This window comes from Megascapheus bottae, chromosome 10 (genome assembly GCF_031878675.1).
Source record: "Megascapheus bottae isolate mThoBot1 chromosome 10, mThoBot2.hap1, whole genome shotgun sequence".
NCBI lineage: Eukaryota > Metazoa > Chordata > Mammalia > Rodentia > Geomyidae > Megascapheus > Megascapheus bottae.
This window is the reverse complement of record NC_143518.1, coordinates 11,114,706-11,135,703: the sequence shown is the minus strand read 5'-3', so window position 1 is coordinate 11,135,703 and position 20,998 is coordinate 11,114,706. Positions and strand designations below refer to the sequence as shown.

The 20,998-nt window shown below is 36.4% G+C and overlaps 1 protein-coding gene across 5 annotated transcripts in view; it reads left to right on the top strand.

Moving 5' to 3' along the window:
• Positions 1–20,998, top strand: part of Rgs7 (regulator of G protein signaling 7) — a 371,280-nt gene that overhangs the window by 295,720 nt on the left and 54,562 nt on the right. For all 5 annotated transcript variants that reach the window (XM_090340183.1, XM_090340186.1, XM_090340184.1 and 2 more), the window contains 3 exons: positions 13,876–13,940; positions 14,825–14,901; positions 15,008–15,089. In XM_090340183.1, the coding sequence (XP_090196309.1) occupies positions 13,876–13,940; positions 14,825–14,901; positions 15,008–15,089 (224 nt within the window). The remainder of the gene's footprint in view (positions 1–13,875; positions 13,941–14,824; positions 14,902–15,007; positions 15,090–20,998) is intronic.

Here is a 20,998-nt window from a genome sequence, read left to right as displayed (position 1 = left end):
TATACTCCAAGTAATAATGCAACCTTCAGGTGTGCAATTCCAACACAAAAACTAAAGGGCATAGTTGTGGCATAGAGTCATTTTGCCTCTAGAACAGGGGCCCACTTTGCTGGCAAGGTTTTGAGAGTCATAGAGTTGATTTTGTTGTTGTTGTTGTTTGTTGCTTCTTTTTTTTCTTTTGAGTTATTGACCTAGATACTCAGAATCCTTTTTCAAGTGATAGCAAAGTAAAAATAAGCCTGTTCATTCAAGTTGAGGAAAGAAAGGGGTACCATTTTAGGATTCCTTAGGGCTAGAAATATCTTGGCTTAGAAAGTGAACCATATTCCTGGTGGTGGTGGGGTTGATGAGAGCATAGAAGACTTTAAAAATGTCAGTGTCCAAGCAAAACACATTATGTTCATTAAGTCTTAAGATTCATATGTTTATTTCAGTAGGCTACTAACTAGAGGAACCATATTTATTTCATTTAATGTTTCTCAAAATTCTCAATTATTCTGATCATGATAAAAACAATAATTTACTTGTTAGAGATACTGTGTGTGTGTGTGTGTGTGTGCGTGTGTGTGTTTACGCACGCGCGCGCGCGCATGCATATAAGTCCTAGGACTTGAACTCAGGGCCTGGGTGCTGTCCCTTGCCGGGGCCAGCCGGCAGCAAACCAGGGTTTGCGGATTGGGATTCCTGAAATAGGGGCAAGGACTAGGAAAAAATAGAAGAGAGACAAACAGATGGAGTTCGGGAGGACTACAGCCCAAGTCAGCAGCCCAAGAAGACTGTGAGCTCCAGACTGCCGCCTAAGAGACTCTCTCGTTTATTTTAAGTTCCGACCTTAAATACTCTTCTTAAAACTAGGGAGTTGCCAGAGGCTACATTCATACAAAATAGTAAACAAATCACATATAGGATAAATGAGAAAGGATTAACATTGCTTAAAGTCATCATGATAAGAACTGATTGACATTGCTTAAAGTCATCATGATAAGAACTGATTGACATTGCTTAAAGTCATCATGATAAGAACTGATTGACATTGCTTAAAGTCATCATGATAAGAGTTACTTCCTTGTGTATACAGTTGTGTAGGTCCAAGGTCAGGTCCAAGGTCATTGACCCCACAGTCGGTCCCCAACAGTCCCTGAGCATTTTCCCTGAAGGATAATACTCTACCTCTTGAGCCATAGCTCCTTGTTCACTTTTTTAAGTAGTTAATTGGGGAGAGGAATCAAATAGACTTTTCTATACAGGCTGGTATTGAACTATCATCCTCAGATCTCAGCCTCCTGAGTAGCTAGGATTACAAATGTGAGCAGCTAGGGAGTCTTTTGGAGTACTATGCTTAAGGTCAAATGTTTTGCCTAGATTACTTTATTTAATCAAAGTCTAATTAAAGGATGAGTCATATAGTGTAGTTCATCTCTGGCTTTATCACAGGGAGAGTGAAGAAACTTGACTGTTTTGTTTCTACATTGTCTTGACAGAAAGGAGTTTGTAACTATTTTTATGTCACACTACCTGAGAATACCAGCCAGGTTTAGAACTGTTTGATAAATGTAACAAGTGTGTGGACTACATTTCTACATTGCTTGGATTGTTAATGTCAGCGTTAAATTCTGATTTCCTGAAGCCAAGGTATGGAAAGCGAAAATAACCTGAAATCATCCAGTTCTGTCATCTAAATGAGGGGCTACAGAGCCCTGAATGCCAACACCATACCTTCTGTTATCAGCCAAATTAAAAAGATGCCTGACTTTGTACCTCAAGAACAGTGTCTATATTTTATTCTTTAATGATGACTGCTTTTTTTAGGTTAAAGTATACTAAAAGTGTTTCTCCACTATATTTCTAGCATTGTCAGGCCAAAGTTCTACCAAGATGTGTTTGATAGGATTGATCTAGGCTGTGCTTTTTTTTTTTTTTTTTTGAGGTGTTAGATTCTTGTGAGAAAGCTTTCTCACTGAACCAAAAATATTTCGGTTAGGCATCCTGATGAGGTCCTGCTGTTGCTTTCTGGTTTCTTTGTGAAGCACTGACTGGATCCTCATGATTATGATAAAAGCAATGATGATAACACTCTGAATTCTCTGAGTTCTGGTGCTTTATCTCAGTCTGGATTCTTTGCAAGGTAAAGCCAAGGTCAAGGCTAGCAAAGACTTCTCAGATTTTTTATTTACTTTGTGAGCTAGAAAAAAAAAAAACAAAAAACAGTTGGCTGTCCCTGCAGAGACACAGTGGGAGTATTAAAGCCCATAGTCTTTTTCCAAAGTGAATAGCATGGTCTTGTATGAAGTTACCAGACCCTCGCTAGAGACCCTAGTCTCCAGCTGGTGTATCTATTTCCCAGGCCACTGTTGGTGAGCATGTGAACTGAGAACTTCCTTGCTTAAACCTGTGACATGGTGTAGGTGGCATAGCACAGTGGTTCCCAACTCTGATACGTTCGGTTCATCCATTGCATGAGCACTGGGCCTTGCACAGCGTAAGATGATCGAGATACGTTTGCAGATGTTCTGTGGCAGAGCTGATAGAAAAAAAAATTAATCAACTAATATGCCAACTGTGGCTTTGACTTCCCAGGCTCCATCTGACACCTGATGTGGGACGGACATGTGATGTGGTCCTATTATCCATTTGCCTTCAATTCTACACCATGTGGCATGTAGCTTAGTTTTAATGACCCCTCTCTGTATTAAGCAATAGGTGAAATATTTTGCAGAGATCTGTGAGCTTCCTTCAGAAAAAAAAAAGAACAATTTATCCATCTAGGCTACAAGAGAGAAGCATTCTTATTTTTGTAGTGTGTGTGTGTGTGTGTGTGTGTGTGTGTGTGTGTGTGTGTTTGTGCTGTTCCTGTAGCTTGATCTGAGGTTTTGTTCTCAAGGCTAGTGCTCTACCACTTTGAGTCACAGCTCTACCTGTAGCTTTTTTGGTGGTTAATTGGAGACAGCCTTTCCTATCTCACTGCCTTGGAAAGCAGATCCTCAGATCTTAGTTCCCTGAATAGCTAAAATTTTATTATCTTTAAATAGTTATACAAAGGAGTTATCATTCAAATAAATCAGTTTATGAGTACAGTTTATCTTAAATGATATCATCTTTATTCTCTTTCAATCCAACTCCTTTCTTCACAGGATATACACAGGATATTATGACTACATCCCTATTCTTCTCTATTCTCTATTTGTTCTTCCACTATTCTTTTACTCTTTTTTTAAGTTCTCCAAAACTTAGATTTTATTCTTTAATTTCTGGAGAAAATTTGAGAGATAATTATTATAAGAAAAGAGTGTAATTCCTATCTCTATGTAGAAATTGAGGTAAAAGCATATAGAAATACTTAAGTTGTGTGAGTATAAATAGATGTCCTCCAGACTTGCAGAGGAAAGTAAGTTTATCTTGGCCTCACTTCACTCCTCATTGTATGTGTGTGGAAAGAAAGAGAGAGAGAGAGAGAGAGAGAGAGAGAGAGAGAGAGAGAGAGAGAGAGAGAGACAGAGACAGAGACAGAGAGACAGAGAGAGAGAGACAGAGAGAGAGAGACAGAGAGAGAGACAGAGAGAGAGACAGAGAGACAGGGAGAGAGAGACAGAGAGAGACAGAGAGAGACAGAGACAGAGAGACAGAGAGACAGAGACAGAGACAGAGACAGACAGACAGACAGACAGACAGACAGACAGAAATAGAGTCCTTTATATATAAACCACTAACAAAATTTATCAAAACATACTTAAAAACATGCATGCCCACATACACAGTCAAAGCCTTGGATCTCTCACAAGCCTGATTCTTTAACAAGGAGAAAATAGTATATTAGTCTATCTTCACTCATCCTTCCCTAGAAGAGGAAATGATTTACTTTGTACTTTGGAGAAAAATAAGGTAAATATTGAGTTGCTTACCTGGATTCAAGATGAGGATATAGAACAGTAAGGTGTGTCATCTCTAAATTTAGAAGTTGGATATTGCACCTCTGATGGGAAGGCCAGCATTGTTGTGGAGAAAAACAGCACTAGGTTTGACCACTAAACAAGACAGATGCACTTTTAACACATTATTAACACACCACTACTGCCATCAGCAACTCTCTTCCGCCATTTTTTTCCTAAAGGATGGTTAGTGATCTTTAATCAAGTAGATCGTTATTGTTTAACAGGGAAGCTGATTATTTAAATTTGAATTTGATAGATTATTAACCTATTAAGCCTAATTAAAGTTAGATGTTAATTAACTTAAGCTAAATTAAATTCAAAAATGTATTTCTTGGTCTTTCAATTACTTTTGTTGTTGTTGTTGTTGTTGTTGTTGTTGTTGTTGGCCTGGGCACTGTTCCTGAGTTCTTTTCCTGAGCTCTTTTGTACAAGGTTAGTGCTTTATTACTTAGAGCCATAGCTCCACTTATCATTTTTATTTGGTTAATTGGAGATAAGAATTTCATGGACTCTGCTGCCACGTCTGGTTTTGAAATGAAGTCTTCAGATCTCACCACCCCCCGCCCCCAAGTAGCTAGAATTACAGGTGAGAGGCACCAGTGTCCAGCTCTCTCAATTAATTTTTAAAGTGCGATATGACCACACACAAGTGGCCAATGGCTATCGTATTAGAGAACACTGAGTACCATATTTCTTTTGCCAGAGAAAGCCCTAGAGGACAGAACATGGGGATACATTTCCTGATTTGCAGTGCTTATTTTTCCCTTATTTTTAGGCCTATCAAATCATTTATTCCCATAATCAGTGTTGTTCTTATAAGTTACCAAGTCTGTACAGCCTGGTCTTGTCACCTTAATGTACTCTTCATTCATATTTTTCAGTCATTTTTAACTCAGCCTTTTTGATTACTTAACATTTGCTCTCAGAACATCAGTCATTACCCTTGTATTTTAATTATGAAGTTAATTCTTGTCTGTAGAAAATCTGGAAAATATGAGAAGAAAGTACAAGATCGTCAAAGGGAACTTTATGCCTCTGGGCTTTTAACACCTTTATAGTATGTGATACTGACCTATTTTTCTATGCATGTACATATTTTTTTCAAAGTGTAATTTGTGTTCCATCTTGCACACTAATATTATATTGATCATTTACTAAGATCACTTTATCCTCCTCAAAGGTCTTTGCTTAATAGTTGAAAAATTTTCTATCATTAAAGTGCTTCATAGTTCGTTCAGCTATTTCGCTTTGTTTTACAACTCCACCTTATTATAAATCCATGATGGATAGTTTCAGAGCCAAATATTTGCATTTGTTTGATTTTTTCTTTTAAGATAAATTTTTCTTTCAGGTCTGCTGGCTCACTCCGGTAATCTTGTCTGCTTAGGAGGTGGAGATCAGGACAATCACGGTGAAAAGATTCACTGAGATTAAAACTGTTTCATTCTATGTACAAAATCAATTTTAATGGATCAAAAATAATAATTTAAGAATTAGAGCTTTGAAATTATATAAAATATAGAAGACACACTGGAAGATGTCAGCAAAATATTACTTAAAATTAAAAGTAGAAGTATCATTTGACATTCTCAAGTCACTACTAGGCATGAATCAGAGGAGGGTAAGCAACATACAGTAAAAGATCTGTGCTCATAACAGTAGTAGTCACAATAGCCAAGCTATGGATTCAGGTTAAGTGCCCAATGACTGGGGAATGTATAAAGAAAATATTACACATACACATACACACTCACACACAGTGGAGTATTATACAGCCACATATCATGTGAAATTGTAACATTTGTGTGGAGCTGGAGATTATTATGTGGAAATAAATAAACCAAGCTCAAAAACTAAAGCACACATGTCTTTGTTCATAGAATTTAGATCCTAAATAGCAATGCAAGAATGAGGCGTAAACATCAATGGCAGAGCAAGTCTTTGTTACATTCATGGTCACTGTGCTTAGGACAATGTCTTGCACTTAAACAAGTCTCCATTGAAGATCTGTTAGCTGAATGAAGTCTCAGTTATTACAATTTATTACATGTATTAGCACAAATGCCACAATATTTGGCTTTAAATATACCAACTATCTACCATCAAATTAGAAATGATAAAACAATACCACGTTAGCCGGGGTCCAGTGGCTCACACCTCAGGATGCTGAGATCTGAAGATCAAAGTTCAAACCCAGCCTGGGGACAAAAGTCCTCGAGACTCTTATTTCCAATTAACCATCAGACAACCAGAAGTGGCGCTGTGGCTCAAGTGGTAGAGTGCTAGCCTTGAGTTGGAGAGCTCAACAACAACAACAAAAGAAAAAACTATGCAGAGTTATGAGAAACAACCTTTTAGATAGCCATCTCTGAATTCCACTGCTTGGGAGTATTCTTGTTTTATGGGGTTGTAGGTTTGGAAATATAATATTGATCACTTACTTCCACAGTCTGAAATTATAGTTATGTGGGCATTCAAGAATAAGCCGGGACCTAGCATCTTTGGAGAGATTTTACTGGAATAATTGTAAGGTGTCAAAAATATATCCAAAGAATCAAATAATGTAGGCTATTTACAGTATTTAAATTTAATTTTATATTCCTTGTGGACATAAAATTGTTATGAACATCAATAAAAAATAGAAGCAAAGTATGTGGGAGGAATAAAATATATGCTAAGAGGTCCATTAGCATATAATTACAAACCTCATTATGCATCCTATGATTTAATTAAATAGTGTGATCATTAAATAAAGAAGCGATGTGGGGAAAAAGAACGAGAAACTAAACCTTCAAGGGTAATACCTAGTTCAAAATTGTAAGACTGCTGGGTTCAGGTGGCTTATGAACATAATTCTACCTTCTCAGGAGGCTGAGATGAGGATTGCAATCCAAAGCCAGCCTGGATAGGAAACTCCATGTGACTTTTTTTTTTTTTTTTTTTTTTTGCCAGTCCTGAGCTTGAGCTCAGGGACTGAGCACTATCCTTGAACTTTCTTAAGGCTAGACTTCTACCACTTTAAGCTTCAGCACCACTTCCAGCTTTTTCCTATGTATGTGGTACTGAAGAATTGAATTGAACCCTGTCTTTGAGTATGCTAAGCAAGCACTCTACCACTAGGCCAAACTCCCAGCCCCTCAGTTCCAGTTAACCACCAAAAATCCTTAAGAGTGGAACTGTGTCTCAAGAGGTAAAGTTCTAGGCTTCAGGAAAAGAGCTCAGAAGCAGCACCTAGACCCTGAGATCAAGACCCAGAAGTGGCACAAAGAGAGAGAGACAGAGAGAGAGAGAGAGAAACAGAGAGAGAGAGAGACAGAGACAGAGACAGAGACAGAGACAGAGAGACAGAGAGAGAGACAGAGACACAGAGAGAGACACAGAGAGAGAGACAGAGAGAGAGACAGAGACACAGAGAGAGACACAGAGAGAGACACAGAGAGAGAAAGACACAGAGAGACACCGAGAGAGACAGAGAGAGAGGGGGAAGGGACAGAGGGAGAGAAAGAGAGAGAGAGGGAGAGAAAGAGAGAGAGAGAGGGAGAGAAAGAGAGAGGGGGAAGGGGGAGGAAGAGAAAGAAAGAAGAAGAGAGAGAGAGACAGAGAGAGAGAGGAGGGGGAGAGAGAGAGAAGAGAAGAGAAGAGAAGAGAAGAGAAGAGAAGAGAAGAGAAGAGAAGAGAAGAGAAGAGAAGAGAAGAGAGGAGGAGAGAAACAGAGACAGAGAGAGGGGGGAGAAGCAAGGGAGAGAGGGAAGGAGGGAGGGAAACAAAGAAAAAAGAAAAAAACTAAGACTCTAAGACTCTCTCAGACTCTAACTTTTCAGCAGCTTCTCACACTATTTGCTCAGCGATTGCCTTACCCTTTCTGAGTTTTTTGTTGTTGTTATTTTATTTATTTATTGTAAAAGTGACATGCAGAGGGATTACTGTTACGTAAGTAATGAGTACATTTCATTTTGAACAGTGTTCATTTCTCCTCCCTCATTTTCTCCCATTCTCACCCCCCCTTCTCTTTTCCCCCACCCCCAGACCCAAGTTGTAAAGTTCAGGTTATTTTGTTTTCAGACATGTTTTCACTAAGTAGCTCAGGTTGGCCTGGGAATCAGGCACATGTCCTCATGTCCAACTTTTTTCGCTGAACTGTCTCTTTCATATCTAGCAAAATAAATAATAAAATAAGTGTTTTCTTCTGAATTTTGATTACAACTGTGTTTCTCAAAGGAGATAATATAAAATGGAAGTGATCTGTGGCCAAAATTGGCACGTAAAGCTATGGTAGTTATCTACATTACTATGTGATATATACCAAAGAATTAAAAGTAAATATTACTAATCTGCTTGTCTCTTCCCCATTTAACATAAGGAACTAAGAGACTAAGATCATTGACTTGAATTTTTTAATCTGTATATGCAGGTCTAAAATCTTATGTTGCATATTAAATGAATGATTAATTTATTCATATAATTATACCCCAGATTTGGAAAAATGTCTCCTCTGTTTGCTGTTTAATGTCAAGATCACAGTGTGTTGCCCAGGCTGGTCTCAAACTCAGCATGGTTCTGCCTCACTTTCCCCTATATCTCTTTTTTTTTTTTTTTTGCCAGTCCTGGGCTTGGGCTCAGGGTTTGAGCACTGTCCTTGGACTTTCTCAAGGCTAGAGCTCTACCACTTGAGCCTCAGCACCACTCTGGCTTTTTGCTATGTATGTGGGGTACCAAGGAATTGAACCCGGGTCTTCGTGCAAGCACTCTACCACTAGGCCAAACTCCCGGCCCCATCCCCTATATCTCTTATTTGATAATTTTTGGCTACGTCATGAAGAAATATACTCATTATATAAACACCATCTAATAGAGGTGAGTCAAAGCAGTCTCAAGATAGGATTATTCTGAAGTGATATTTCCTTTTCCTGAGAAAGAAGCTATTTTTCTTTTCTACTTACAGTTCCAGCTTTTGTTTCCAAATTGTCTCACTGAATTCATTCTGTTGAAAGCCTAGAACTGCCAACATAATGTTTAAAGATTTTCACAATTCATATGTTCATCTTACATACTTGAGCTTTCTTGCCTTCAAACTTATAATCAAGGCTTATGAGTTGGTATAATAATTCTTATTCCTACTCTATAGCCTTCTTTATTAATACATATCAGAATGAAATTACAATTTTTATAATATTATGATAGCTTTTCTTAACATTTGATTTTCTTAAGGTTGAGCTGCTAATTGAATCATAAATGTTTCAAAAATGAGATACTCTAAATTATTTTTATTTCCTAACTTTTCATTCCTATAAATGCCCTACTAATATTTAAATGTTTAAGTGAAATTTATTAACATTTTTTATTCAGAATAACCTTTATTTAAAGAATTTTTAATTTTTTAAGAAAATAGTTCTTTGTTCATGTTATGGGAGACTTTACCATTTCCATTCTCCCATCAGTGTTTTTGACTCCCTCTGGCTGTCAAAACAATTTAGTGGCACTCCAATGTCTTTGCTCATCTGCTGTTGCAATGGGATTTTCACCTAGACATTTGTCTAAAATATAAATGTCTCTGAGACATAAATGTCTCTGAGAAGAAAGGAGAATGAAGATTTCTAAGCCAGAATGAAGGAATGGGAAAATGTTGACTACAGGCTACAAATTTTATTTAGAAAGAGCAAGTTCTATAGATCAATTGTACAGCTTGCTGGCAATAGTTGTAATGCATAGTTGGGAGTCATTAACAGTATATTATAAATGTTACCATTATTTTTAAAATGATAAAAAGGGGTGGTCGGGAGTTTGGCCTAGTGGTCGAATGCTTGCCTAGCATCATACATGAAGACCTGGGTTTGATTCCTTGGTACCACATACATAGAAAAAAGCTGGAAGTGGTGCTGTGGCTCAAGTGGTAGATCTCTAGTCTTGAGAAAGCCCAAGGACAGTGCTCATGCACTGAGTTCAAGGCGTAGGACTGAAAAAATAATGATTAAAAAAATAAAGCAAGTAAGTAAATAAAGTAAGCAAAGTAAGGATGAAAATGCTGAGACAACAAATAGAGCAATTTGCTTGATTTATTCACCATCCCATACTGTACATGCACATCAAAGCATCATACTCTGCAATACAAATGTAGATACTTTCATTTGTTCATTTTAAAAACAAACAAAATAAGTGAGTAATAAAAATAGAATCAAAGTTTCCATGAAATGCATGCTCCATTTCAATCACCTATCAGGTATATACTTCTGTCTTGGAAATAAAAATCAAATATTATGATGATCTCTTTAATGAAGACAGTGTATTACTCTTTCTTCTTCCTCCTTTCTTCTTTCCTCCAGCTCCAAAAGACTTAGCAGCCCTATTAGCAGTTATTGATAAGGGTTACAAGAGTCAGTGAAGATAAAAGCTTCCTTATAAGCAAGCTAGGGGAAAAGTATCAAATTTTAAACAAAATGTGGAGATTTGCTTTGACATTCATTGCTTGAGATAGAAATTGAAATAACTTGGTATCCTTGAATTATGCAAGGCTGAATAACAAAATTGTGGGAAATTACTTGATTTTCAGTTTTCAATTCAGAAACAGAGGAAGAGTTAACCCATCGATAAAGCATTAAAATATTAAAAAAACAAAAGTAGTCACATCATGAGAGTGTATTTCATTTGCATTACTTGGTTTTTAAGTTGTTTCTCTCTTGTTCTTTCTTTCTTTTTTTTTTATTTTCAAGTCCTGGGGCTCAAACTCAGGGCCTGAGCACTGTCCTAGGATACTTTTGCTCAAGGCTAGCACTCTACCACTTGAGACCCAGCTTCACTTCTGGCTTTTTCTGTGTATGTGGTTCCTTGGAATTGAACCCAGGACTTTGTGCATGCAAGGCTGACACGCTACCACTAGACCACCCTCCTGGCCCTAAGTTGGATATTTTCTAAACATTTCCTTGGTGTTTGTACTTAGAGTCTTTAGTATTTATGTGTCATTGTCTTTATTATCTTTCCCTCTTTTTTGTACCAGTCCTGGGGCTTGAACTCAAGGTCTTGGGGGTGTCCTGAGCTGCTTTGCTCAAGGCTAGCACTCTACCACTTGAACTACAGCTCCACTCTGGCTTTCTGGTGATTAAGTGGAGAGATGAGAATCCAATGGTCTTTTCTTGCCCAGCCTGGCTTCAAACCATAATCCTCAGATGTCAGGCTTCTGAGTAGCTAGTATTTCAGCTGTGAGTTACCAGTGCCTAGGTCTTTTTGTCTTTTCCTAGTTAGATGTTACAATATGAGTGGTTTTGATGCTAATCTGTGCGTATGACTCGATATTCTGTCATGATCATCAGTGTTTTCATGAGACTATGTTACTTCATACAGACACAGAAAATTAAAGAAATACTAATACCAGCATTCACTTTTTATTCAGTTCCTGTTCAACTTATGTGATCTAGAAGCTGACTTTTCCATCTAAATTCTAAGTGGCAATCTCTGTCTCTACATACATCTATGTCATTCAGAGCAGCTCTTCAGACTCCTCAAACTATCTCCCATTTAGTAGTAGAGCCTCTTGTTAAATCACTTTATGTTTTACTCCATTAAGTCTTCAAAATTATCTCAACTGGTCTCCCAGAAAAATCACTGAAGAGAAATATATTCAAACTTGGAATTGAAACGAAGTCCCCAGTAATTGACATCATTTTAAATAGTGTACAGGGAAGGGCTTTGCTATTCATTTTTTCAATATTTTGTCAGAATAGAAAACTTTCAAGAGCTATGCTAGAAATGGTTGAAGCTTTGTTTTGGGGCTAAGTATTTTCTATATTTCTGACTATGTGTAAGTCCTCTTATTTTTCTGTCTTTTGATGTCCTGGAATTGGAACCCCAATTTATCTACTTAGACTTCCTGCCTTGTTTACAACTTGCCCTCTTGATTAGAATAAAAGTTTTGTCTCTGCTTGCAATTGCATTGACATTCACTGGTGAAGTTTCCACTTTCCTACCCATGGCCATTTTTGTTCCACCCTCTGGGATCCAAATTCTTTTCTAGCTTATTAACCCAGACTTTTACCTTTCCCTTCATTTATTTTGTGAGCCAAAGATTTTAGTAGGCAGGAGGATTATAGCACTTAAGTTGATTTGACTTTTAAACAGACCCTTCTCTAAACATCCTATTGAATCATTCCCTGTGTATATGGTCCTTGTGATTTATGCTAGCACTGTCTGTCCACTCAATCACTTTGTTCCCTAGAGAATTTTTAAATTATTTTATATGACTCATATTAAAGAATACATGACTTCTTTGTAAACAGCCTTTATGAAAAAAATTCTCATCCCTCGCCTGCTATAATGTATTAGTTTATTTAATGAAGTTTCAAATATGTTTCCTAAAGGGAATTGGTTGATTACAAAGACTAGATGATCAGAATAAAGCAGGAAGTAACTGATGCAGCACAAGATTTAAAAATGATGAGTACATGTTGAAGCTTAGCTATGCTTGAAACATAATTCCAGGCACCCCCACCCCCCCCCACAGGGAAGCTGAAATTGTTTAATTAGACATTATTTAAGAAGACTCAGTCTTTGTGTTATACCCTTGGGGCTCTTGTATATACACTACAATTTACCTACTTGTGAGAAGACTTTAGTTGTTTCATTCAATTCATAGGGGTCTCTTACATTTCCTTCAGAGTTAGAGTAAACCGTGACCAGTTAGAAACCCATTATTCCACTACTGGCTTTCAAGTTCAAATGTGGAAATTCCTTGTATTAGTAGAAAAATGAAAGTATTATAGTCAGCCACAGAATGTTTGTATTCTGAAACCATATGTTGAGATGTGAGCATTTGTAGTAATGTTAACATTGGTCTCTGGCAACCTTGACCTTCACACTAAAAACTTTGCAAGATAGACTTTTGAGCAAATAGCATCTGTGTTTGTATCAGTCTGAGAGTTTTGGTGTAACATTTAGATTTTCTCATCCAAAACTAAGGTGGATGTAGCTTAGTGCAAAGGTCGTATGTGTAAGATGTCCCTACAGAGATAGTCTTACAGGAGGTAATATTTAAGAGACCTCATCCAAAAGTTTTATACAGCATCTACGATTGCATTTATGAAATGATAAGAATATTCCAGAAAGTACAATTCTATCTCAGGGTCCTGAATATCTTGACATTAGAGTCAGAATACCCTAAAATAAAGGGAAAAAGTGCCTTTGATGACAATGCTAATGTCATCATCATTTTTGCCCTGTTATCATCCTATAAACTTACTGCCAAGACTGACTTTACAGGACAACTGAATCCTCAGGAAAATGGCAGAAGGAGATAGCATAATTTAGGTAGGCAAGAGGTTCTAAACTCTTACTAGTGACAGGGGAAATGACCAGCAAGAGATCTTGGGAAATGAACTAACGTAAAGCTAAGAAACTTTGGGTTATTTTAACAGGGCTTTTGCCATTGAATCTGGAAAAAAATGAGTCTAAAATGAATCTTCAAATAATTTTCTTTTACAAAGTGATTTTATTTGTATTCCAAGACTTTTAATTTCATAGGCTACTTCACTGAAAGGTCAGTTTTTACCCTGCTTTGTTAGAGATGCTAAAATTACGGCAGCCAGTTAATAGAAATAAAGATGGGGTTAGAAATTTCTTAGCATGTGCATTTCATTTCCACATTATAAATGCTACTCTGTTCTTTTTAAATTCTAACTTTTGTAATGATTATTTTTATCTAGAAAAAGATAACAATAAAGAATTATAGCTTGGAATAAGAGCAACAAATACCTTGATATGAAGTGTTGTGATGCTATATATATATGTATATATATGCATACACATATATACACATGCATACACACATATATTTATATGTATATACCTATATATATGTTGTATACATATACATGCATTTGTATATTTACACATAAGTATGCATGTACATATGTTGCTTCCGTGTTAATAAGCAGAAATGTTTGACTTCCTTTTCTTCCAGCTGTTTATCTCTGCAAGAGGACAATGCAAAACAAGGCAAGATTGGAGCTAGCAGATTATGAAGCTGTAAGTACAAGTACCTTCCAGCAAAGAAAGGGAAAGAAGTGAAAAGAAATGAAGAAAATAATGTAACCAAAGTTCAGTTCCAAGTACTCTGCTACTTTTCTGCCTTCCTGGAGCTTCAGAATGAGATTTCCATGGATCAGGCTGCACACTGACCTCACACCTCCCATCACTTTCACCCTGCCTTCAAGAACACTGAAAGCAGGGAAATTCTGAATAAGCCACCTCAACACAGAAAGCAGAAGTATAATTTCATTCTTGAAAGCTGACTTCACTGTAGGAATTTCAGATAAACACACTAGTGACGATACTGGAACTGAATTAAAGCCCACTCATACAGAGAAGAGGGTGTTTTCAAAACCTTTAGGTTGCTCATTACCAGAAGATAACATTAATCTCATGAAATCTAACCTGTTCAAATGGTGGTTGCACTGTGATTTACTGGATTCCAAGCAAGTATGGGGAAGTGTGGACCAGGATGCCAAGGGTTAACACTGATTGTTATGATCTATGTTAATGGAGGGTATCAGTTTTAGGGATTCATTGTTTTCCTGTCTATAAAGCGGAGAGAGAGAAATCCAATATATGAATGTTGAGTACTCCTATCATCCAAGGTAATTTCAGACACATATTGGATGTTTAATTGCATTCTCTAAAGTTACTTATACTTGTTATTGTTTTTACGTAGTTATTATATATTTTTTCTGTTTCAAGACTATTAACAAATGAATATTAGCCTTATTCAAGGAACATGACTTTTGAGAATCAGATTTCATTCAGCACTTTCAAAATCTTGATCAGTTTGCCCCCGAAGGTAAATAGAAATCATCTAGAAGGAGTAGTGGAGATAAGCACCAGAATGTCTTTACCTGTGGGATGTTTTCCAGGAGAGCTTGGCCAGGCTGCAGAGAGCCTTTGCCCGGAAGTGGGAGTTCATTTTTATGCAAGCAGAAGCCCAAGCAAAGTGAGTCCTTGTGAGTCTTTTGGAAGATTTGTTCAAGTTATGGCCTTCTGTCCAGAAAGGTACTATACTTAACATTGCTTACTCTTCACGGTTACTATGTTGACAGAGTGGATAAGAAGAGGGACAAAATTGAAAGGAAGATCCTTGATAGTCAAGAGAGAGCATTCTGGGATGTGCACAGACCTGTGGTGAGTATGCTATGTTCTCATAGATCTATGCTTTGGCCTTGATAGATAAAGGTGCCTTGGGGAAAGACATGTTCACAGCATCTGGGTGAATTGCGCAAGAAAAGATTGCCATTTTTAGGAAAGATGACCAGATTGTCAAAGTAAAATGTCCCATTTGAAAGACTGTTTATTTCTCTTTATGCAATCCCTTCTCTATCTCAAGTGACAATTTAGGAAACTGAGGCTGTTAAAAATACATGAAGGTGTTGGGAAACAGATTTGGGTGTTGTTTAGCTTTCTCAACTTGTTAGTGAGACTAAGAGTCAAAAATATTATTCCTGCTTAGCCAGACACTGGCGGCTCATGCTTATAATTCTAAGAGGCTGATCCCTAGTGGACCTTAATTTAAAACCAGCCCAAGAAAAAAAATCCATGAAACTCCATCTATACTATCAAAACAACAAAGAGCTGAAGAAGTGGTTTGAATGGTAAAGAGTCATCTATAAGGATGGAAGTTAAATCACTGAAGAACCCTGAGTTCAAGCCCTGGTATTGGTGGGGGAAGAGGTAGCTTCCTTTTCTTTATTTTTAAAAAATCTATTAATGACTTTCTGTTATAACTTCTTGACTTTCACATACCAATTTTATGTGATTTCAAATTTAAATCAGTTCATACTTCTAATGATGTAATATCGCCTGTATTTTCAAGAACTGATATCTTGTTCCTAATAATTTCTAACTATCTGCCTTGGTGCAACAGCTGCTGCATATTAAAAACTAATACCAGAAAACTTTGTGGAGATATTAAAACATTGTTGAGTATGAGATAGCAAGAGATCTAAAACTCAGCATTGGGAGGTGAAGGGAAGAGATTCAGTGTTTGAAACCAGCCTGGGATATTTTATGACACCATATTTCAAAAAAAAATGTCTGATTGCCCTTTTTAAAATAATGTATTTTCCTTTATAAATTTCTGTAAATACAGGCCAGGTATTAGATGATAATCCTAATAGAAATAATTACTACAATAAATAATAAACTCACAGTATCAGTGATATGTCAGTACAAATAATTTGAAGATACCTTAAATTTTTTCTCTTAACTACCTTTTGATTAGACCAAAAAAGAAAGGCTCTGTAGGTTTGCTAATAGGTATGCTAATTTCAATTTCCCAAAGAAATTCAGTTGTTAATTTCTGTTTTGAATTTGCTCTTTTTTGAATTCTCTAGAGATTAGAATTGTAACTTAACTGGTTTTTCTATTCAAAATTCAGTCTGATTTTTACTGCTCATGCTGAAAAAAGAATTAGGAAATCATAACATAGCTATTACAAGGCTTAGAAAGAGGAGTTCTTCTTGTTTGTTTCAAGCAACTTCTAGAAATCAGCCAATATAATACATTATGTTCTACTTACAGTTTCCTTTTTTTTTAACCAGTATTGGGCTTGAACTCAGTGCCTGAGCACTATCCTTTGGCTTTCTCATTATTAGAGCTCTACCATTTGAGCTACAGAACTACTTCTGCCTTTTTCTATGTATGTGGTATCAAGGACTCAAATCCGGGTCTTCATGCATGCTAGGCAAGATCTGTTACTACTAGGCCATACTCCCGGCCCATAGTTTCCATATTATGCTTTCTATTAGCTTTATGTCCTCCAGACATCCGTATCCTTGTTTAATTTATATGATTTGGATCCTCTCAGTAATCCAAGACTAGCTCATGAAGTTCCGCTGTTCCACCCAGCTCTACTCTAGACTTACATATTCAAACCTTCTAAATTTATTGTAGCAACTTCCCCTGCTCTGTTGCCTCTGTGTCCATGACCTGTGTCCTGATTTTGTGTGCCTTGCCTTTGTGTGGCAGAAGCTGCTCATGGATGTCTTCCCCTATTCAGTGAGTTAAGTCTCCTCATTCAAGTCTCTCCCTAGCAAGTGCAGAAATGTTCTCTATATCTCTATTATGTCTCCAGCTGACTTCCAACTTTAAGCATCAGCTGACTTCTAACTAGAAGCTTCAACCAGAGAAGCATTTGGAAGCAAAAACCATCTTGAAATCACTGGCTTCTGCTCTTTCCCAACTTGGAAATGTTTTCAGTCTTTGTCATACCTACTAAGCAGTGCTTTCTATGGTCAAATGGAAAATAACTAGGTCTTTGGGTTTCCAGAGCTCTTCCATTCGAACACTTGGTTTTCTTACATGACAACTCCTTGTATTGCTTTAGAGGTGATACCAATCACTATTTAAAAAAAAGAAGAAGTTTGAAAGGGTCCTTGTGAAATACTGAAGCTTATCTGAAGACAGTATGTGAGCAAGGTAGAGATGCCTTTTATCTTCTGTCTTTACCTTTCTGTGTTCTTCATGCTGGGTGATTCAAAAAAGGTAGCAAAAGCACAGGTGGGTTAACAACCAGGAACTATTCAAAGAGGTTTGAATCACTGTCTCCCAGCCAGATGCCAAAAAACATCTCTAGTCACCCCTTCTAGTGCAGCCTAAGCTATGGCAAGAGCTTCCTGAGCTCCTTGAAGTACTTTTCCCTCTAAATAAAAGCAGAGGAAAAACAGTAGCAAGTTCTACTTCTGTGTTCATTCCTAGACGTGAATACTACCTGCTGTCATCAACTGTAGATCACTGTTAAGACTTCAAGTCATATGTGTCAGAGTTGAGGTTGATTAAAAGTTTCCAACTTTTTGAACTTATTTTGAGAAACATCATTTTATATGATCCTATGCATGTAGCATAGGTCCTTTGTGATCCTCTCCTAAGAAAATCCTCACTGTGTAATGTTTAGAGTCCTATATAATTTATCATGTTCAAGTGTTATTTTTTGTCTTTTGCCTTCCATTGCATTAACTTGTAGATGCATAGGCACATTCTACTTACAACAAATGAGGGAAACCATGGAACCTATATTTTTTTGGACCTGGCTTACTTCGTTTAATATAACGTTTTCCAAATCCTCACATTGTTTTTCTTTTTCTTGTACTTGCATTTTTAATTTAGGGCTTTGTTTTGGATCTTTGTTTCCTATATTCTAACAAGACAAGGATTGCAGTTAATTGCTCTTTCCTGTTTGTCATATCAGATGGGGTGTCTGGAATAATCCTAATTGTATTAGCTTTCTGGAAGGTCTGCCTACTTATGGAGCTCCACTATCTTCCTTTTTTTTTAGTCTATATTAACTGTACAAAGGATTTTACAATGATATTTTCATGACCCATGTGTACTTTGATCAGTGCATTTTCTCTTACTCGCTCCTAAGTCTACTCCTGTTCCTTTATCACTAATATCTCATTTAAATGTGTCATTGACTGTTGAGGCCATCAGTCAATGCAGGCCTAAGCCGTTTCTTTCAAAAGCTAAATCTGAAACTCATGAGATCCACACACTACCCTTCCTACAACACGTGGTGTTATATAGTGCTGCCATTCATTTCAGTACCAATATGTGTCAGATGTTGTATATGGGCAAGGCATAAAATGTTGGTTAAAACAGTCCTTGACTGATTCAAGTGAGTCCTAAGACTCACTCAAAATCCAGTGGAAGCATATTATGTACATAATCACTTACATATTAGTAACCTTGTACAAGAAAGGCACTATTGTACCAGTTATTTCCTGGGAGAAGATTCAGATTTTCTAGATATTTATAGAACTTGCTTACATGCACAGCTAGTCATACTGGAGGCAGGCTTGATGCTAGGGAGTGGTGCCAGGAAGAGAGTAAGATTCCACCTCTAGAGATCCATCCTTTGAAAGGAAGGCGTAAAGATTGAGCAATGAGCATGACATAGTTATCTATAGTTATTTTGTTATATGCTTTATTTGTGGCTTTCATATACTCTTTTATTTTAATTATTATTTCTTTCATAATTCTCAAAAGGTAATAGCATCTTTCAATCATTGTAGGCCCTGATATTGGGAAACAAACAACCTCTATCATTTAATTTATTTTAGATTAATGAATTAATGAATTAATTGTCAGTCCTGGAGCTTGAACTTAGGGCCTGGGTACTGTCCTTGGACACTTTTTGCTCAAGGCTAGTGCTCTGCTACTTAAGCCATAGTGCCACTTCTGGCATTTTTCTTTGTATGTGGTACCAAGGAATGGAATCTGGGGCTTCCTGCATGCTAGGACAGCAGTCTACCATTAGGCTAGGCTCCCAGCCCATCATGTATGATTCTATAAGATATGTGGCAGCAGGCCAAAGTATGCAGTGGCTGTTTATACAGAACATATTCTATCGAGTCTATCTTCTATTTACAAGATTTTCTCTTATATTTTTGTGTAAAATACATTTAATTTACAGAAGTTACTAGTACATAAATGAGATAACAAAGATATCCTTTTTGTTATTAAGGGCCAATTGAAACACTATTAACTAGTCATAATCAGTTTTAAAATTCTTATGCTGGATCTTTGCAGTAGATACAGCTATGTATTAAAATTTCACATATTTAGGTCAATTTAATTGAAAAAGCATTTAAGTTGTATTGTTATATTTCCCTGATTTACCTTCATAAATATAGTTATATTTTCAAAAGCCACAAGTAGAACTTTTTTCTTAATTCTTTATCCTTCAAATACATTTTATCTTTCAATAAAAATACAACACATCACTCTTGGTTTTTTTTTAAAGCCATTTTTATAAAACTGTTTGAATTCTGGCGAGGATGATATGCTGTTTTTTGGTTTGTGTGTTTTGCTCTGATGCATTTATTACAAAGGTTTGATTGGAGAGCATTATCCAGAAACATTGGGGAAACAGGAGTTTCAAATAGCAATTTACCATCTTCTGTAGCTGGTTTAATGGAAAGTAATATATTATGTGAATTCATACCAAGTATGTAGAAAATAAGATTTTAATATGATTTTATTATACATAGGGTCACTTTTAAGTTACATTAACAAAAAAGTAATTCTTCTGTTCTTCTCTTATGAAATAAGGTAGTTTCTCTATGTCAATATTTGCTTTGGAAAAAATAAAATAAAATAGAATTACTGAGAAGGATTTACCACTTAGCAAAAGTTACAGATAGAATTATCAGAAATTATTCAAGAATTCAAAGGGATAAAAGATTAAATTTAAGTAGGTTGAAGATTATGAGGAAGTTGGCATTTCTATGCAATGTTTCCTTAATTATTTTCCGTGCTGAAGATAAACCTGGGACTTCATACCATACTCTCAGTCCAATCTTTCTACAATTTTATGAAGTACCTCCAATTGTCAATTATATTATAGTATATTATAGTATATTAAAGTATTTTTTTTTACTTGTCAAAGTACTGAATGAAATTAACTTGAGGATTTGAGGACTAGTTCTAGACATCATACTTTAAAAAAAAATCTATAATTGTGTAGACACAGTAGTACATGCTTGCAATCACACTTACTTAAAAGATGGAGGTAAGATGATTCAGTTCTCCAGGAAAAATTATGAACCTCTACCTGGACTGGCCAATAAACAAAATGACAAAACAACAAAAGACAAAACAACAACAACAACAAAAACACATTTAGTCCAAAATGATGCGCACATGGATCAAGGGATAGAGCACAAGTGAGAGGGTTTGAATTTAAATCCCAGTACCAAAAGATATTGAAAACAGAGGTTAAAAGAACAGGGTTGGAATTCGGTAGTATGTGAAGGAATGATGACAAGTCAAAGTGGAAAGAATAAGAATAAAAATATCCACACACATCATCAAACTCAACATGTCATTTTGTGTTTTGAAGATATTATTAGAGTTGGAATTGAGTTTTATTGTATTTATCTTACTTTGGATTCAATACAATCAGTGTTAACAATGGTTGGGAAATAAAATCTCAGTATAAGAACTTCCCAATATTTGGAAATATCTAAAATCATTGACAATTACTTTTTTATACTAGCATTGGAGCTTGGATTTAGGGTGTGTGCTCTGTCCTCGAG